Raw genomic sequence first — 17,618 nt, forward strand, 5'->3', positions numbered from 1 at the left:
GCAAACACCTATCTCTTATAAAGAAGAAGATAGATAGGTCCACGAGTTGAGATAGAGAAGTTCTGACTAATCAAGTAGGAGTTTACCCACGAGAATCAAAGGCTGCCTCATCAAAAGGGAATAGAAATAATTCATAAGCACTATGGCCTGAAGCGAAGGGCAGGAACGAACGGAATCAATGTGTTCCAATTTAACCGGAGCAAGGACAGCAGCTGAGAAGGGGCAAAAAAATAGCGTAGAAAAAAAGGTAGGACCAGATCATGCGAAGAGCTCTTCGCCCTATTGATTAGCAATCTCAATCAGAAACCACCAGGCCATGTCTCCCGATAAAAGATGATCCCCACAATGGATGTCAGGCCTTAGCTTCATAAATCAGATTGGATGCGCACTAGGGGATAAGAACACAGATAGGCTGACTAAGAAGATCTTCAAATTATCTTACCTGAAAAGATGAGAAAGGAATACCTGCAAAATAGAATAAACTCATGGAGCAGCTGGGTGCTAGAATAGTAGTTAATAGAAGTTCTAGTCACTTAAAAAAATAACCATTGCTTAACTTGATTAGATCGTAGAAGATAAGTAAGCGGGTTCGGGCAGTTAGTACAATTTGAAGGTAAGAAGTTCGGGTAGTAAGGGTTAGGTTTATATAGGGGCTATATTTTTTTTAGAAACATATGGTCTTGCTTATTTCCCATCAAGGAATGGAGATTGGGTTGGTGTTTGGAAGGGATTCAGTAAACTGACCTTGGCCAGCAAGCAGAAAAAGGACTGATGTCTTGGGGCACGCTAGCGCGCGTACTTGTAGCCCTTACCCTATTATCATCACAATCCAAAATAACTAATCAAATAGTAACTTGGAACGATGTCTATATAAATCCATCTCTGATTCCATGAAAAGTAAAAAGTAATCTCTATTTTCAATTTATTAAGATAAAAAGAATAAGGGATTCTTTAGGGTTGGTGAGTTTAAAATAAATATCAGTATAGATGAATTTCTTCATACATTTAGGAGATGGTATTAAATCTCTGATAGATAAATCATACAATGCCGTTTTAGTGCAAGTTTTTACTCTTACATATGATAGAAATTTCAGAAGATTAGTCTACGGTGTGTTTAATATCCTTGTTTTTATGGGAGTAGGTGTTACTGTTTGGTATAGGTTTATACCGGGTTAGATTAATCAACCATCAGAGGATTTATTGCCACCAAGGATTCATCCATTTAAGAACCCGATTGTTGTAGTAGAGGGATACAAGAAAGTATCTTAATGACAAAAGACATCGTTAAGAGTGTTATATCTTCAATATAGAACTCGGAATAGATTCTATTAGAATAGAAAAATGCATTTGCGAATTAGAGAAATAAAAAGAAAATTCAATAAATTCTAGAATCCTATTTAAGAATACCATTTAGTTAAGCATATCAAGCTAATTTTATCTTTATGAAATTCTAGTATTTTTTACTAATTCTTTTACTAATTCTAAGTAGAACTTCCAATTTTGAACTAGTTAATAACTAAGATTAATAATTAAGATTTGTTCGAGAAAAAAAGTCAACTTTGAAGATAACTCTATTTTATTGTTTTCCGATGGAACTCGTGCATGATTTCACGTAACATGACTACACCCTCTAGGATGTCACGTCCTCACATGAAGGCCGTTTGAACATTTCCTTATAAGACAAGATCATATCCAAAACTTATAAGGGGCAATTAGAAATGCTCAAGAGTATTAGGCTAGACAGTTCTATAGCACTAGATTCTTGTATTGGGCAAGAATCAGAGGGTACTGATTTCAAAAAAAAAATCAAAGGGTACTAGAGGGTTAAGTAGAGTTGTGAGAGAGCAGTAATCATGTCTACTCTTTTGGAGTTCTGCTTAAAGAATTTACGGTAAGCTTCACAGAAATCCTGTTCTCTTATCGTGGTTACTCCGATGCCATCATCTAGAGTTTTCTACAATATTTCATCTACATCATTTCTTAACAATGCAAGCTCATATTGTACTTGCAATATTCTTTCAAGACTGGGGATACCGGTATTTCTTAACAATGCAAGCTCATCATTTCAAAAAAAAGCAGCATGGAAGGATTACTTGTATTATTGAATTAGTTGAAGGAAAGTCATTTCATGGGTTTTCTCTAAAAAAAAGTCATTTCGTGGGCGACTTACGTGATGTTTGCTGGGTATCTTAATACCCAAGTCGGAGAATGAAACACTACTCTTCCATTAAATGAAGTGTATAATGTGATACCTGGTAGAATGTTGTAAGATAACACAATGCCAACAATGTTCTATTTAAAGAAGGTGACGATGAGTTGAAGTTGACTCTGAGCTCTTCAACTCACCATCACCTTCTTGCTTCCAACTTCTCGCTTTCGACCTCTTCAAATTCCACTTTTGAACTACGCATGTTTGACCTCCTACTAAAATATATACTAACTTTTGAACTGTAAAAGAATCGAAGATGTAACCTCAAAAGGGAAACTAAACTTGAGAAGTCAAATTTCTGTTTATGGGGACAAAAACTATCAGGATCCGATTTTTTAACTATATTATACATATCTATCATTTTGAAAAAAGAGCTCGGACACCAACATACTCTTTTCTCATAGACCTGATAATGTCCATCTCTATGCACAATGCAACTTGCAACTTGGAAACATGATGATGATGTCATAAATGCAGTACCAGCAGTGCAATTGCAGGGAAACAAGATCCAACGTCGATGGGGTACTTGTAAAACAGAGAAACCCAATAGTAATGGAGAATCGAGCATATATAGTGACATGGAAAGATGGTTATGATCAACTAGGTCAACAGTCAACATCAATAGTGCACACCAGGAAATCAAAAATAGAATGTGTGAGGGTAGACACAGTTTAATTAATTTCACACTCCCCCACCGCAAGTGACTTTATTGAGAGAAGATTCTGCGGTTTTCTCGAAAGTTTGTGAAGTTTGTTTGCACTACAAACTCACTAGGGTATACTATTCCTTCAATATTTTTCAGAAACTCTGGACTTTTGATATATCAATGTCAGCAATTATTGCCAAGCTGCACTTGGCCGTGTTTACTTCTGCTTCTAGGAGACTACTCAAAACTCGGAGTGGCCGAGAAAAGGAGAATGTGGATAGATGGCACCACCAAGTCATGATCAATTGTAAGAGATCGAATCACTAAATGTATATATGGTGGTACTGGTGGAGATAGAGACTTATTGGATTGGATCTAATTGATGGTGGTCTATTGAAAGGTACATATAAAAATTCATGTATGTATATACATTTGCATTGACATGTATGTATACTTGTGTTTGACTCTTTCTTATTAAATATTCCACTGGGCCCAGTTATCTCTTTCTCCTCATCTGGAGTGTCTATGTGCTTGCTAAATGGTGGGGCCAGGCAAGGGTTATCAGTTATCTCTACCACACTGAACTTGATAAGCGTGTGCTATATCTGACCCAGCTGAGCATTAAGCTGCAGCTGGTAGCTGAAGAAAGGGGAATGGGGATAAGGCAAAGGTCGCATAATGGTGCTCCCTCCTTTTTCAGCTGGAATTGCTCTCTCATCAGTTTTACACACCATGTGAGCGAGCCAGCCTTGGTCAGTCACTGGAAGAGATCATGAGGATCCATTCGATGTACCAAACCATGTTTCCCCGTTACTCCATGGCCATACAAAGATACGAACATATGTGGTGGAAACCGCAACCTCGTGAAAACTCGTGCAAACTACGACAAAAAGGTCGTTTAAATTCACCAAAAAAATCACACATGTAGATGATATGATGATACACAACTTTGTAAAATATGTTGTCCAACCTCGACTTCATTTGTGAGATATAAAAATAACAAATTTCTAATAAATCATTTGGACAGCTTTCTGACTTGAAATTTGTTATTTTTATATCTCACAAACGAAGCCGAGTTTAGACAAGATTTTTACAACATTGTGTATCATCATATCATCTACATGTGTGATTTTTTTGGTGAATTTAAACAATTTTTTTGCCGTAGTTTGCACGGGTTTTCATGAAGGTTGTGGTTTCCATAAGATACGTTCCCTACAAAGATATATTCCCTGTTGCTATTTTCGTTTGTTGATGTGTCAGTGCGCAGACCCTGCTCTTCCGCAAAATATTCCTCAGCTGATTTTTAGTGGACTCCATCTTCATTTATTTACAATTCATCTTCACTAAGTAGATTTGGATTCAGAAACAATTTTCTGAATAATCTAGTTACCCTGGCTTCTAGGAAAGATTTTTGGCTTAAAATCAAACAGCTCCAAGCACAAGCAACATGGGAAAAAGTAGGGTCAATGCTCGTTCAGAAACTAAAAGTATATGCTGCAGCAACCGTTGCAAATTCATCTGCAGAGATGGGCTCAATGCAAGGTTCAATAATTGAGCTGAGCACCAGGAACTGAAACCATTGCTCTCGCTATCCATCAACTCCATCTCCTTCATCCTAATGGTCAATGCAGCTCGGACGGTGGCAGAAACTTTCGTTGATTCTGGCTGAGCCACTTGATCCTTACATGCCTGAATCCAAGTCAAACCAGGTGACCAGCAGATAGCTACGAGTAGGTCGCTAATGGGGTTAGCTCCCTCGCTTTTGCTGGTTGCAGACTTGCAGTCCAATCCCGTCCGGGCCACCTGGCGATTGGGATTATTGGCCATCCTTTCATTTGGCTGCCGATCGACGATCTGCCTTTCTTACACCGTGCACACCCTCCATTATCTCCTGTCTGATCACTTTTTGAGCTTTAAGCCCATCCCAATTACAAATCTAAATATCTAGCCAGGGGACACGTACTGTCGATATCGCGGCGATATGTTACTTGGCGAGTATTACCAAGCAAGTAAGTAAGGAATAAGGGTTCGAGTCGCTTATAAGTCAGCTAGTCGTATCTCTGGTATTGAGCTGTCCTATCAATCGGGCAGGAGTTGTGGGCAAGTGCTTGCTTTGTAGGCCAACAGCCCTGTGAACCGGGCGGGGCACTCGACGAAAGGGGGCTATGAAAGACCCGTTTGTTTACCAAAGTCGAACATACATACGACGATCTCTTCATGCGTGAAGGGACGGGAGGAAAGAATCATTTTCTCAATTATTGGCAAGGAGTTTACAGTTTGATCGTGGCAGTAAAAGTGAAAGAATGCAGACTTTATCTTCTGGACATGTTGCCCTCTTTGCCTGGTCCTCATTTTGATCTGAACTGTAAAGTTCACTGGTGAGACTGGTCGAATTTATAGGTCATGGACCAAAGTGCCCCTTTTGTGAAAACTTCGGGACCAAACTGGTCGTTCATCTATGGAGAAGGACAATTCCGTCTGGTCACACTTCCATCTTGTTTCAAGATTGACAATGGCAAATCATGAATGCAACCTTACTGTTTCTATATCAGCTTTTCCACTTCAGCGGAACACGCAGATAAAATCCACGTTCAAGTTACGCCATTTTCAAAATCTAGCGACAGAATTAGGAGTTCTAGAATAGAAGTCTCTGAACCTGTCTACAGAATTACAGAGTAATGGCGATTTCATCTCGAGTTAGGCACACCGCATACAGGAGCAATGACTCATGAATGGGGAGGACATGTGGCAGCGTCAACCTTTTGCTATCGCCACCTGAAAGAAATCGGGTGTTCTAACCTAAGAGGGGGAGGAGGTGAATTAGGCACTAATAAAAACTTAGACCTATGACTCCAACTAGTTTGCACAAAACTTAAACTAAAACAAGCTATCTAGATGTGCAACTAAGTTGTTCTAATGTGAAACCCTTATCCCAAAAGAGTTTAGCAACCTATTGCCTTTTCTATCAAGAAACTATTCTATGAAAGTAAAGTCACACAAATTGCTAGTAAGTAATGCGGAAGCTTAAAGAGCGGGATAGGAAATAGCAAACTCTTGACGCGGGTGTTTATCCCGTGGTTTGGTTAGCCACAAATGCACACCTACATCCACGTTGTTGTAGCACTCACTAAGAGTATTGCTACTCGGTCACCAAGTCTCTTCCGTGAACACAATCACGGTCACCTTGGCCCCGGGTTCCACTAAGGAGCTTCTCCACAAAGGATGGGGGTCTCCACGTCCCCCGCACAAAGATGTCGTCGCCGCTCCACACCAAGTCGGAGGGTCGATGACGTTGCCGGCGAGCTTCACGCTCCAAGGTGCCGGCGCACCAAGCTCTTATTTTGGTTCGCTAATGAACCACAGCACAAAGGCTTGAAGCCTTACAATCTCACTCACTAAGAGCTAATCCTTTACACAACACTCTCAAAGTGTGCTAAGGGCTAAGGATATGATCTTGATGCTTTTGTATGGCTTGGAGATGTTCTTGTGTGTGTGGGATGTCCAGCAACTCCAGCAAACTTCAAATGGCCGGGGTGAGGCGTATATATAGGCTACCAAGTCTTGTAGCCGTTGTTCCAACGGTCAGCTGAAAATCTGCGTATCACCGGATGAACCGATGCCTCTGGCGGGGTAGCGTCGGTTCTTCCGGTCACTCATAACCCGAAGTAGCCGTTGAACTTCTAACAGCTGACGCGGTGATCACTGGTTGAACCGATGCTTTGTACCGATGCATCACCGGTTCATCCGGTGCTTAAGAATCTTCTCCTGGGCGCTGACGTCATTGCACCGACGCAATACTCCGATGCACCGTCGGTTGAACCGGTGCCGAAGAAAATTCTCCTGGGCTCTTGACATCGTCTCTGGAACATAGGACGCCCAATGCACCGATGCCTCTTTTTGACCCGTCGGTTCATCCGGTGCCCATAAGTGGAACCCCCGTAGGGGCGGCTTTTCGAGCCTTGCTATGCCTATCTTCTCTTTCTCTTTGTCATCACTTGAACCTAAAAACCTGAAAATGGTCATCTTAATAATCATATTAGTCCAAGTGTTGTAATTGTCATTCGATCACCAAAATCACTCGAAATGGCATAAATGGTGCCACGTTCGTTACACACCTTACGGTAGCAAAAGATATTTTGGTGATTCTGATAGGACAGACAAAAGTTCAGAGATCTAGCTTGGCCTGTTCGGGGATCATGGTCCCGAAAGCAATTCGTTTTTGTCCTTATGAGCTGCCTTATGTCGCCGAACTTTGGCCAGTTGTCGTCTGATCATGCAGTTCCTCACCGTTTATTTGATTCCTTTCTTTCGGTTTTTGCAAGGCCACTGATGTAGTTGTGGAAGGTAGGAAAGGAGAGATATGCTGCTCTAGACATGTGCAGAAGCAACTACCTGCACTCACCATTTGCATTGTCCGGGCTACTTGACGGCAGCAAGAAGAGAGTCCGGTGGTATCTCCGATCCAGTACCAACTCAAATCTTGCAAAGATTGCTTTGTGCAGTGATTCTTCTTAGCAAATGAGAACTGATTGATTCAAGAGAAATGCATCGTATTCTCATTTGGGTCTATGAATTCTCAAGTGATCATATGGGTCCTTCAACCTTTCAAGTGGTTCACCAAGTGTGACGCGAGGTCCATGATTGGTCCTCAAGTTAACTTTGAAAAAAATCACTGGACCACTTAAAAAATTCAAACTAGATGACACTTTGAGATTTTATTGACCTAGATGAGAATGCACGGATATTTTATTGATATGCGGTGCATTTTCAATTATTCAAAATGTTCCAACTTTTGTGGAAGATTTGACTATCACCATGCAGTTTGTACTGGTGGTCTTGTACATGTGATAAGCCGGAAACCCTCAGCATCCACAATGTAAATGAAAATGAGGCCCAAAAGTTGCAAAATAAGAAGATGGCGTCAGTTTTAGGGACCTACGGCAGCAGATGACAAAGCCCAAATAATTTGTTGCCACAGCACAAAAAGACCTCAACGAAACATTATTTATACTGCGACTCGTGTCACAATCTTAGTGCAAGAATATATATTTCAAATCTGGTGCTATTGCGACAGGCCATCACGACAAAAGGCCAAGTTAAGATAAAAATATCAGGCAGGCCAAGCGTCTTATACCCATATCCCCACCAACAAAAGTGAAAAAATCACAAAGACACCACATTTTAGATGCCTTTACTAACAAAGAAAAAAGATCTCGACAAAGCCACGGGATTACTAGATAACTCGGATCACTTTCCAATGCCACCTGCGTGATGCACGATGATCTACACGATCCTCGAAAGGAAAGGAGAAGCATTTTTTTATGATGCTCAGTGTTCCTTAATTGCATCGTTGTAGACAATCGGACATCTCAGTAGAGCAACTTCAAAAATGGAGAAGCCATTTCTGCTATTGCTGTTAAGTCGGGTATTCTCTCAAAAAGTAAAAAAAAAATGAGGTCGATGTACTTCATATACATACACAGGTCTGCATGTGATAAACCTATGAAGCTTAACCATTACATATCCTTTTGAAGTAGCTCTGTGATGCACTCAGCACAACTAAGATAGCATCTGGGCAGGTGGTGTATAGTCATCAAAGGCACTTATTCCACAAAATTTACTACTAGTCCAAACTTGACGTCCCCTCCGATCAGCTGACAGCCAAGGGCACAGGTATTGGAAACTTTTACACAGCCAGCTTCTCTTCTCCCTGTCAACCTACAATGAAATTATCAGAACTGCCATCACTAACAAAATCCTTAAAAGTGAAAACAAATTCAGTTAAATGCGACACTTCAAACAAACAAGGTCATTCATAATGATGTGGAGTTATTGAAGACAGCAGTCTATACAGAATAAAGCACGGGAGCTGAATTTTAAGGAAGTCCCAAGACTTAAAGGATCTGATATTCAAAGTTCAATTGTGTTAATGCAGTTAATGGTATTGATCAAATGAACACAATTGTAACCACTGCATGGATCTACCACCAATTATTACTGATTACCAGTAGTGTAAACTGTAATGCACACTGCATGTCAAATTAATGAGAGTCCACGTGAAATAGTAATCATGTGTTATGGTATTAGGCAGGCCTATGTTTAACGTCCTTGGATTCATGGCTATAAAATATTTTCACTAGGAAAAAAATAAACAAGACAAGAAAAGATAAATAAGGTTGGATTATCTGATTTTGCAAATCTGATAACTGATAGGAAGACCATGGGCTAAAGAATATGGCAGTAGAAGGTTCAGCGATTGTAGTTCCAAAGTGGCATGCGCACACTGAATATTATATTTTAAAACTCTCCAGATCATAATCAAGTACTCGAAGAGACAGTATTAATTATCGATAAACATATTAGAATTTAGAAATCAAAAGCTTGAATAGTTACATGGAGAAACATTATCTAGAAAAAGAAATGAATGGAATGGAATCAAATGAAAGCATTTGATCACGGAGAACATACTGCATTAGTACGACGTGCTCCGAAATTAAAACACTTGCAAGCCACTAAGCTCCTCAATGCTCATTTAACTAAGAACTCAGTTCTCTATCCTCATCTACACATGCATATAGCTAATGAACTGTGCAATGTTCATTATTTTTGTATGATCATTGCTTCCTTACTGTGCAGGTTTTCATGGAATACAAGATGTTACAACCCAATCCAGAACTAAGAGTGTTTATATGACACAGATTTCAAAATGATCAAACTTGGAAAGCACAGGCACGAATTATCAGTTCCATGAGTCAGCTTAATGGATAAATTACAGCGCTGCTTAGCATTTGCAAACCCTTCTGTTTCATGATTATAACAACAGTTTATTAGTATTAGAGAATAGAGATATCAAGTTCTACTCATAAAATACGCATGGATTTAAGTTGAACAGAGCTGGATTCCAATGACCAAATCACATTGTACAGAACTCATGTGATACAAAATCTGCACAATTAACACCAAATTTAGTGAACACACACTTCAAGTCACAAAGTTAATTCCAACCAAACACAATTATGCACAGTTCAAAGTATTTGCCCAACAACCCCATTTTACAAATTCATTCCCTAACAATTTTAGCATGAATTATCAATATTTTGGGCAATGGTGCTAAACAATCATTGCTAGATGCCTCGATGTGAAGCACATAGGGTCTGTTAAACTTTCAAGAAAATATAAAATTACAGTACATATTGTTTCCGACATGGCTAATTGAGGTGTTGAACTTTTTGAAAGGAAAAATACAGTTAACATTTGAGCTAAGATGATTTAAACCTAGAAGCTTGTAAGAGGCAAATAAGTGCATAATCAAATAGACCTTCATCCAGCCCTTCACAAATTTGAAATATGTGACATAACAGAACCTACAGAGCACTGTTACATATTTGTTACATCTGGCCTATGTGTTCAGATGCTATATAATTACATCAGTATCATTGAAGTTCTTATGCAATCTATTTAACTGCTCACAGAAACCACAAATAATTTATAGCCTGAATTTATAAGGTCATCAATGCAGTGTGATCCAATCAAAGTTGAATGGACTGGTTAGTGCGTTGAACTCCCGAACCGGGTTCGAAGCATGGCACCTTCTTAAAACAAAGCCCGGAGGGAGTCTCCCCCCATGGTCGAGTGTTTTTTTATATATAATAGTTGAGTAGTGGGAGTGGCTTGTTTGGAAAATTAGAAAACTGCTGATGCAATAAACTTCTCAACATGCCTTGAACATCCTACAGTGCTTCAATAGGTGTGGTATGTGAGACTGTTAGTCACATATAGAATCATCTAGCTAAGGTGTGAGAATAAGAGAAAAAAAACCAGAATAAGTGGTTTAAGCAACCTCCAGAACCTTGGTTCTAATTCGGATGGGTAACAGTGTAGCACGGCCCCAACTCTCTATGACCATTCTATTAATTACAGGAAACAAGCAAACAACTGATGGAGCATCAGTGTCCACGAAGTTAGTATCTGCAGAATCCATGTTATACAGTCGTCCGACTAATCGCGATTAGTCGCGATTAGTCGACCTTATCGCTCCGCTGACTTCGATAAGTGAAACGACTAGCTTTTGTCGATCAGATGTCTGATCGTCCGACTAATCGTCGCCTAATCGCGATTAGTCGTCCGACTAGCTACTTGGACGATCAGGCCAAAACCAAAAGATGTCCAGCAGACCAGCACTCCAGCCCGCCGCCTGTACTGGGCTCAATTAGGCCCATTAGCCATTAGGGTTAGGTTAACTATATAACTTGCACCATTAGCCATTAGCCATTAGCCATTAGCCATTAGCCATTAGCCTGTGCTGTGTGGGACAAGAATATGGAGTTCTTGACAGTTCAAACATCAAATCTCACAAGTAAGTGTCACCAAACTGACTATCATTGTGGTGTTCCTGCTTGCTATATAGTATATAAGTACATATACATGTACATATATGTCGTGGGATATATAGGACGACTATAGCGACGACTAGGACCGACTAGGGTCGACTAATCGACCTGATCGACGACTAGTCGCGACTAGTCGCCTTATCGGTGCCATGGCGACTAGGTTCGACTAGACGACTGTATAACATTGTGCAGAATGGCACCAGTTTGTCAAAATGAAATAAATCAACCCCCAGAGGAGGAATTGTCAATTGTGATGTGAAAGCACAGAAGATCGAAGGATGAGTTTTGGTTCATTGTATGCCACATGGGCTGATGGCTGTAATGGCAAGTTATTAACTTACTATTGCTATTGGTGTAGGCATGTAGCTAACTAGTAATTCCAACCCCATCATGTGCTGCACCTCCACATGCCTACTAGAAAGGAAATGCAAAGTACTTTTATTCAGTGTGCCAGACATGCATTTCCATCAACCTCCAATTAAGGAAATGGCATGTCTTGAACTACGGCCAGTTTCAGATGCTCTCCAGACTCTAGTCAAATGACAGATGAGAAAGAAAAAAACACTGAGATGCACCATTCTCTAGTCTAGCTACCAAATGCTCTACAGAAACTCAAATATAAAATATGACAGCCTTCCACAATCAAAGTAATATGGAAAGCATGAACCACTAGCAATGAATATGCAACTAAGCACACCAACGGCAGAGTAAGCAATAGGACAAAAAGAAAAAACATGTGTTAAGCACATATGATTGCGTTAGAAAGCGAAGTAATTTAGGGTACAAAGCAGGTAAGGTTGTAGCACACCATAGTAATCTTCATGATGGTGTAAACCATATTATTATTGCAAAATGTGTGCAGAGAAAATTTGAACCGCACCTTGGACCATTGAATGAATTACTGAGCTGCTGCCTCAAATTTTTTAAGCATATCACAGTGTGGTGTCTGGTATGCTAACCCCCATTGGCGGCGCTGCAGTTCGACCCTGCAATTCTGTGTGATTATTGAGTAATAATCCCTCTCAACATGCCGCTCCAGTGCTGCTCGTTCAGTGCTTTGGTGTGGATACTGCTCCTCAAAATTAGGAATCTTGACATAGTATGCAACTCCACGTGGTGTTTGGAACTTGTGCTCATATGGGTAGGAGCGTGAGAGGGAGTAAACAGGCTCAGAGGATGGCAGGAAGTTGAGCAACAGCAGAAGTAGAACTGGCAACAACTGAATAAGCATCCTGACAGTTGAGCCACCAGAGTTTTGCTGCCCATGAGCATGCATTCCACCAGTTCTGAAATGGAACGTCCCAAACTGTCCAAACTGCCTGGTGGTGGCAGGTGCCATACCACCAAAGAAGAAGTTTCTGAATATCTCATCTGGGTCAAAGTCATCCTCATAGAAACCATTGTATGCACGGGCAGTGGAGGCCCTCCTGTGGTGTGTTACTGGCTCATCCGAGCCAACAAGGTCATAGCGCTTACGACTCTCGGCATCACTAAGGCACTGGAAGGCTTTGGAAACGGCCTTGAAGGCATCCTCTGCGCCAGGGGCCTTGTTCTTGTCAGGGTGCACCTTGAGCGAGAGCTTGCGGTAGGCCTTGCGCACGTCTTCGACGGTGCAGTCCTTCTCGAGGCCCAGGATCTGGTAGTAGTCCCTGGAGTGCTTCTTGACCTGGCGCACAACCTCGAGCTGCTCCACCGTGTACTCTCTCGCAGCGCCAGTCGCCTCTTCCTCCTCCTCCCTCCTTCTGCCCTTCTGTTTCCTCTCTCTCAGCCCGTCAGCCTCAGCTGCTCCTGCTCCCGCTGGCCCTGCTGAAGGTTGTGGCGGTGGGGGCGGCGGCGGCGATGATGACGAGGAAGCGGGGGAGTCGTCCTGGGGGCTGAGGAGCGGAGCGAGGAGGTCGTCGATGGGGAGGGACGGGTCGAGGCGCTTGGCCTTCGAGAGGAACTTGACGGCGCGCGCGCGGTCGCCGGCCTCGAGCGCGCCCCTGCCGATGCGCAAGCACTTGGCCGCGTCGTCCTTGTTGCCCTCCATCGCAGATCTGGCCGCCGCCGTCCCCGGCCGATCGAGCCGAGCAGGCGAGCGACCGGGAGGAGGTCACCCAGCGGCGGCGCAGGAACCGGCCCCGATCCGATCGGATCGGCTCGGCCCCCAGCCCAACCTAATCCACGGGGCGTGCGTACGGGGTCAGGATGAGGAATTCGAACACGGAGCACGGGTGGATTTAGCGAGGAGCGGGAGAAGTAGGTCGCTTACCGGCGAGGCGACGTGGAGTAGGGTTCAGGCGGGGCGGATTGCCGGAGTCGGACTCGGAGAGGGAAGGGGAGGAAGGGGATATGGCGAGCGACACCAACGCGGCGACGACCCCCCAAACTGATTTTTTTTTTTTTGCTGGTAGAGTTTTTCTGGATTTTTGTTGCCCTTTCCACGCGTGAAGAAAAAGTCAGAGTGCACACAGGCCGGATTCGGAAAATCTTGTTGGGCCCAACACTGTTCCGGCCTAGCCCAATTCATCTTTTTTTTTCCTTCTATACCCTCTCCACTCTAGCAGCTTACAAGGGTGACGTGTCCGCGCGGCTATATATGGTCAATGTTTCTCATGTTGAATGTTTTAGATTCGTTCATCTGTAAAACTCTTTGTTCCTTAGGTTCAATATTTTGTTTGTCATAAAAATCATTTGTTCGTATCATTACTTTCTACTGTTTATCTTACATTTTATCTATGCAAATACATGTTCTTGATATTAAGTATTTTATTCGTAGTATATTATAATTTTGTGCACTATATTTAATCTTTTGTTCGTAGGAAACAATCTTTTATTATTAATGTTAAAAAGTTTGTTTACAGGGATCCAAAAAATTCAGATAAACAAAAAATATTGTAAAAATAGTATCCAAACATAGTAAACTATCATTTTGTTTTGAAGATTTTATAAGAAATATAATGCTAAAATTAAAGTTCAATTTAGATGCACGGTTAAGGAGTTGGTTTTTTACTTTCGAATTTGCAAGCACGTGGATGATGTCATCCTTTCGTATACACGCACAAGCTCATCACGACAACCAAGAAATAGCTGGACCACAGGTGCAAAAAAAACAGTCCAAAATCATATTAACTGGGCTTAAAACAACAGTTAGAAATAAAAACAACGCACAACATATTGCACGAGAATGATTCGGTCAGATAACGCATGATTTTTATCACCTCAAGAGGTTGCATAGCCACGCCTAACTTATATTGGGTGTCACGACCGAGAGCCACCCACCGCCGCCGTGCCGCCACGGGCGTGGACAGCCACTGCCCCGCACTCATGCGCGCGCACCCATCGGAGCGGAGCATACGCGCTTATGCCCATGACATCGCTCGGCCACGAGGCCACACGCCTCGGCACGAGCCCAAGAGCATGCACCGCAAGCACGTTCTTGAAGGCACACAATAGCCCGGTGTTGTATTGGACTTCAGTGAGACACTGTCTTTGGAGAGGATCAGATGTCAATGCTAAAGGAAAATCACTAGCAGCATGGCCAAAAGTTACCAAACCCAAAAACAAAGAAGGTCTAGGAGTGGCAGATCTAAGGACACAAAATGAAGCTTTGCTACTATAAAACACCTGGACAAATTATACAACAGAAGAGATATACCCTAGGTAAATATGATCAGGCACTCTTACTACTCCCAAGGACACATCCCACATGCCACTGCTGACAGAGGATCGTTCTGGTGGAAGGACCTTCTTCATCTCTGACAAATTTAGAGGTGTGGCTAGTTGCACAGTAGGGATGTTGGAAATGGCCATTGTCCTCCAACTGTTTAGTTATGTTAGAAATCAAAAGATATCAGTGGCAGATTTCCTTTCAGCAGAAGACTTAGCACCTCATTTTCATCTGCCATCAGGAATACCAAGAATTACAGTAAATTATTCAAAGTATCCAAGTCAGACAAGAGGATAAAGATCAGTGGTATTATATATGGGAATCACCAAAATACACGGCCAAGAACTATTACAAATACCTTCGCAAAGAAATACAACCTCCAAGACCCTTCGCATGGATCCGGAAGTCCAGATGCTGCAACAAGTTAAGAATTTTTTCATGGTTACTCCTAATAGACAGGTTAAACACTAGGAACTTGCTGGAAAGAAAAAAAAACAAATCGGAAGGCAATAACTACAACTGTGTCTTGTGTCCAACTCAAAGAGAGAAACAACCACTGCTAGAAAATCTCTCATTAGTACCGGTCGGGAACCCCCGGTTTGTACCGGTTTTCCGACCGGTACCGCTCCTCTGGTAGTACCGGTCAGCTGGCTCGGTACTAAACGGCCTGTTTAGTACCGGTTGGTAACACCAACCGGTACTAAACTGCTGAGCACACCAGCAACTAGGACGAGCAGTTTAGTACCGGTTGGTAATACCAACCGGTACTAAACGGTTTTTCTTTTTGATGCTTTATATTTGTTCTCTTTTCCTTTCAATTTCAATTAATTAGTATTAGTAGTCGTACTCTCAGTTCCAGGAGAACACTCTTTTCAATATCCAGAAACCATCTAGAAGAAAAAAACTTTATTTCGGAAAATGTATATGTCGGTAACCTCGACCCTGCGGTGATGACAATGCCTTTCGGGGCACACGGTGCGGTACAAGAATGTCACCAATCGGCCAGTCGCAGCACCAACATTTCCGGTTAATAGGAACATAGTACTTGGCACAGACAGCGTGCTCGTTGATATGCTCTCAGTGCAACAACGGCCACGCTGACTGTGTCAAATGCTGTCTTCGTATCAATCGGAAGTGCTGGTGATGCGACCAGCCGATTCGCGACATCCATATAGCGCATAGTATTTTCCCGAAAGGTAGTGTCATCACTATTGGATGGAAATTAACGACGTATACTTGTTTCGAAATAAAGATCTTTTTAGCTTATAGATAGTTTCAATGTGAGCTTGAATAAATACATCACTAGAGTGTCAAAATAATGAATTCATAATAAAAAATCAATTATAATTCTTTCATTAGTTCATTATAAAAAAAATTAACTATCCACATTATGGTTATATCTACTACAATCACATATTTTGTCTACACTCATTCTAAAAATTTCTACTATCCACATACTCATCTGAATCTAAAAATAAAAAATGTGCTACGGTCATTTGTAATATATAGAAAATGATTGAAAATATGTCTATAAATTTTTCATATTCAATCTAGCCAATAAATCTATTCCCACATTCAAGTCATCGGTTCTATATATCTCAAATCATTACATAAATCAAAGAAATCATACTCATCCTCACTATTTCTAAAAGTCACAAATTTCTCTAACTATAGAGCATAAAACGAAGAATAAAGACTATCAATGAAGAGAGGATGAAGTTGCAAACCTTTGGCGTACTTGGATAACTAGAACACTCACTAAAACTAGAACAAATGGCGGCAACTCTCTAAGGGAAGAACAACCCCGAGCTCGAGCTTCTCTGGTGAAATGGCACTGACTCGGGCTCGGGGAGGAAGAAGGGTGCTAATTTATAGTGGGCGCATTAATACCGGCTGGTGGCTCCAGCCGGTACTAACGCGCCACATTTAGTACCGGCTGGATCCACCAGCCGGTACTAAATTTCCTCGCGGCAGTTTAGTACTGGCTGGTGGTTCCAGCTGGTACTAAACTGTCACTATCTGTCGGTGGCGGATGTCAGAGCCGGTACTAATAGGCTCCCAGGGCCACTGTTCCTTTGACCCAGTACTAAATTTGCACGTTAGTACCGGCCAAAGCCGCGACCGGTACTACCGGCCGCGGACGAATGTGCGTTTTTCCAGTAGTGGACCTTCTACTTGTTTTTCAACTGTCCTTTAGCTTTGGAATGCTAGCAGCAAATTGGTGTTTGGTGGCAGTTTGGGAATCCTTTCTTTCAAATGATGGAAATAGCCAGCCAAGACTTCGACCACACTTCATGGAGGCCTTTATTATTGCAGCATGGCAGATCTGGAATCAGATAAATATTCTAATATTTGAAAACTGCCCAGCAAGTACAACAAGCTGGAAAAGAAACTTCAAGGAAGAATTTCTCCTTCAGGCTCATAGAATAAAAGAAAGCCTGAAAGCTCCTTTGTTAATCTGGTCTCTTGGCTTAGTTTAGTTATTTAGCTTTGTTCTGTAACCTTTAGTTTCCCCCTTGCTGTTTCTGTGCTCTTTGTAAATAACTCCTTTTTTCCTTTTTAATAAAATTTTAACAGCGAGCCCTCCCTCGCTGTTTTCCATTAAAAAAAAGCAAATCCCTTCTGCCGCAATGCTATGTGCATGACTGCTCTCCTCTGTTCTCCTTAAATCAAAATAACAGAGAACCAAATCCAATCGGAATTACTTCCGATTGTAGACCTGCC

General features: G+C 41.8%; 1 protein-coding gene across 3 annotated transcripts; it reads right to left on the bottom strand.

Annotated features, from left to right (window-relative positions):
* Positions 1 to 8,139: 8,139 nt before the first annotated feature.
* LOC120672375 (chaperone protein dnaJ 49-like) lies at positions 8,140 to 13,634 on the bottom strand. Of its 3 annotated transcripts, XM_039952736.1 has the most exons (4): positions 13,497 to 13,634; positions 12,126 to 13,401; positions 8,740 to 8,758; positions 8,140 to 8,514 (listed from the first exon to the last, which is right to left on the bottom strand). In XM_039952736.1, the coding sequence occupies exon 2, from the start codon at positions 13,272 to 13,274 to the stop codon at positions 12,144 to 12,146; it is 1,131 nt and encodes a 376-aa protein (XP_039808670.1). In that variant the 5' UTR covers positions 13,275 to 13,401; positions 13,497 to 13,634; the 3' UTR covers positions 8,140 to 8,514; positions 8,740 to 8,758; positions 12,126 to 12,143. The 3 variants fall into 3 exon arrangements, with proteins under 3 accessions (XP_039808670.1, XP_039808669.1, XP_039808671.1); XM_039952735.1 differs by lacking the exon at positions 8,740 to 8,758 and having other exon boundaries at positions 8,140 to 8,573; XM_039952737.1 differs by lacking the exons at positions 8,140 to 8,514; positions 8,740 to 8,758 and adding an exon at positions 9,438 to 9,800.
* Between the last annotated feature and the right edge of the window lie 3,984 nt (positions 13,635 to 17,618).

This window comes from Panicum virgatum, chromosome 5N (genome assembly GCF_016808335.1).
Source record: "Panicum virgatum strain AP13 chromosome 5N, P.virgatum_v5, whole genome shotgun sequence".
Classification (NCBI taxonomy): Eukaryota; Viridiplantae; Streptophyta; class Magnoliopsida; order Poales; family Poaceae; genus Panicum; species Panicum virgatum.

Coding starts and splice junctions, on each gene's coding strand:
- LOC120672375 (XM_039952735.1), bottom strand. CDS start 13,274: ATGGAGGGCAACAAGGACGACGCGGCCAAGTGCTTGCGCATCGGCAGG.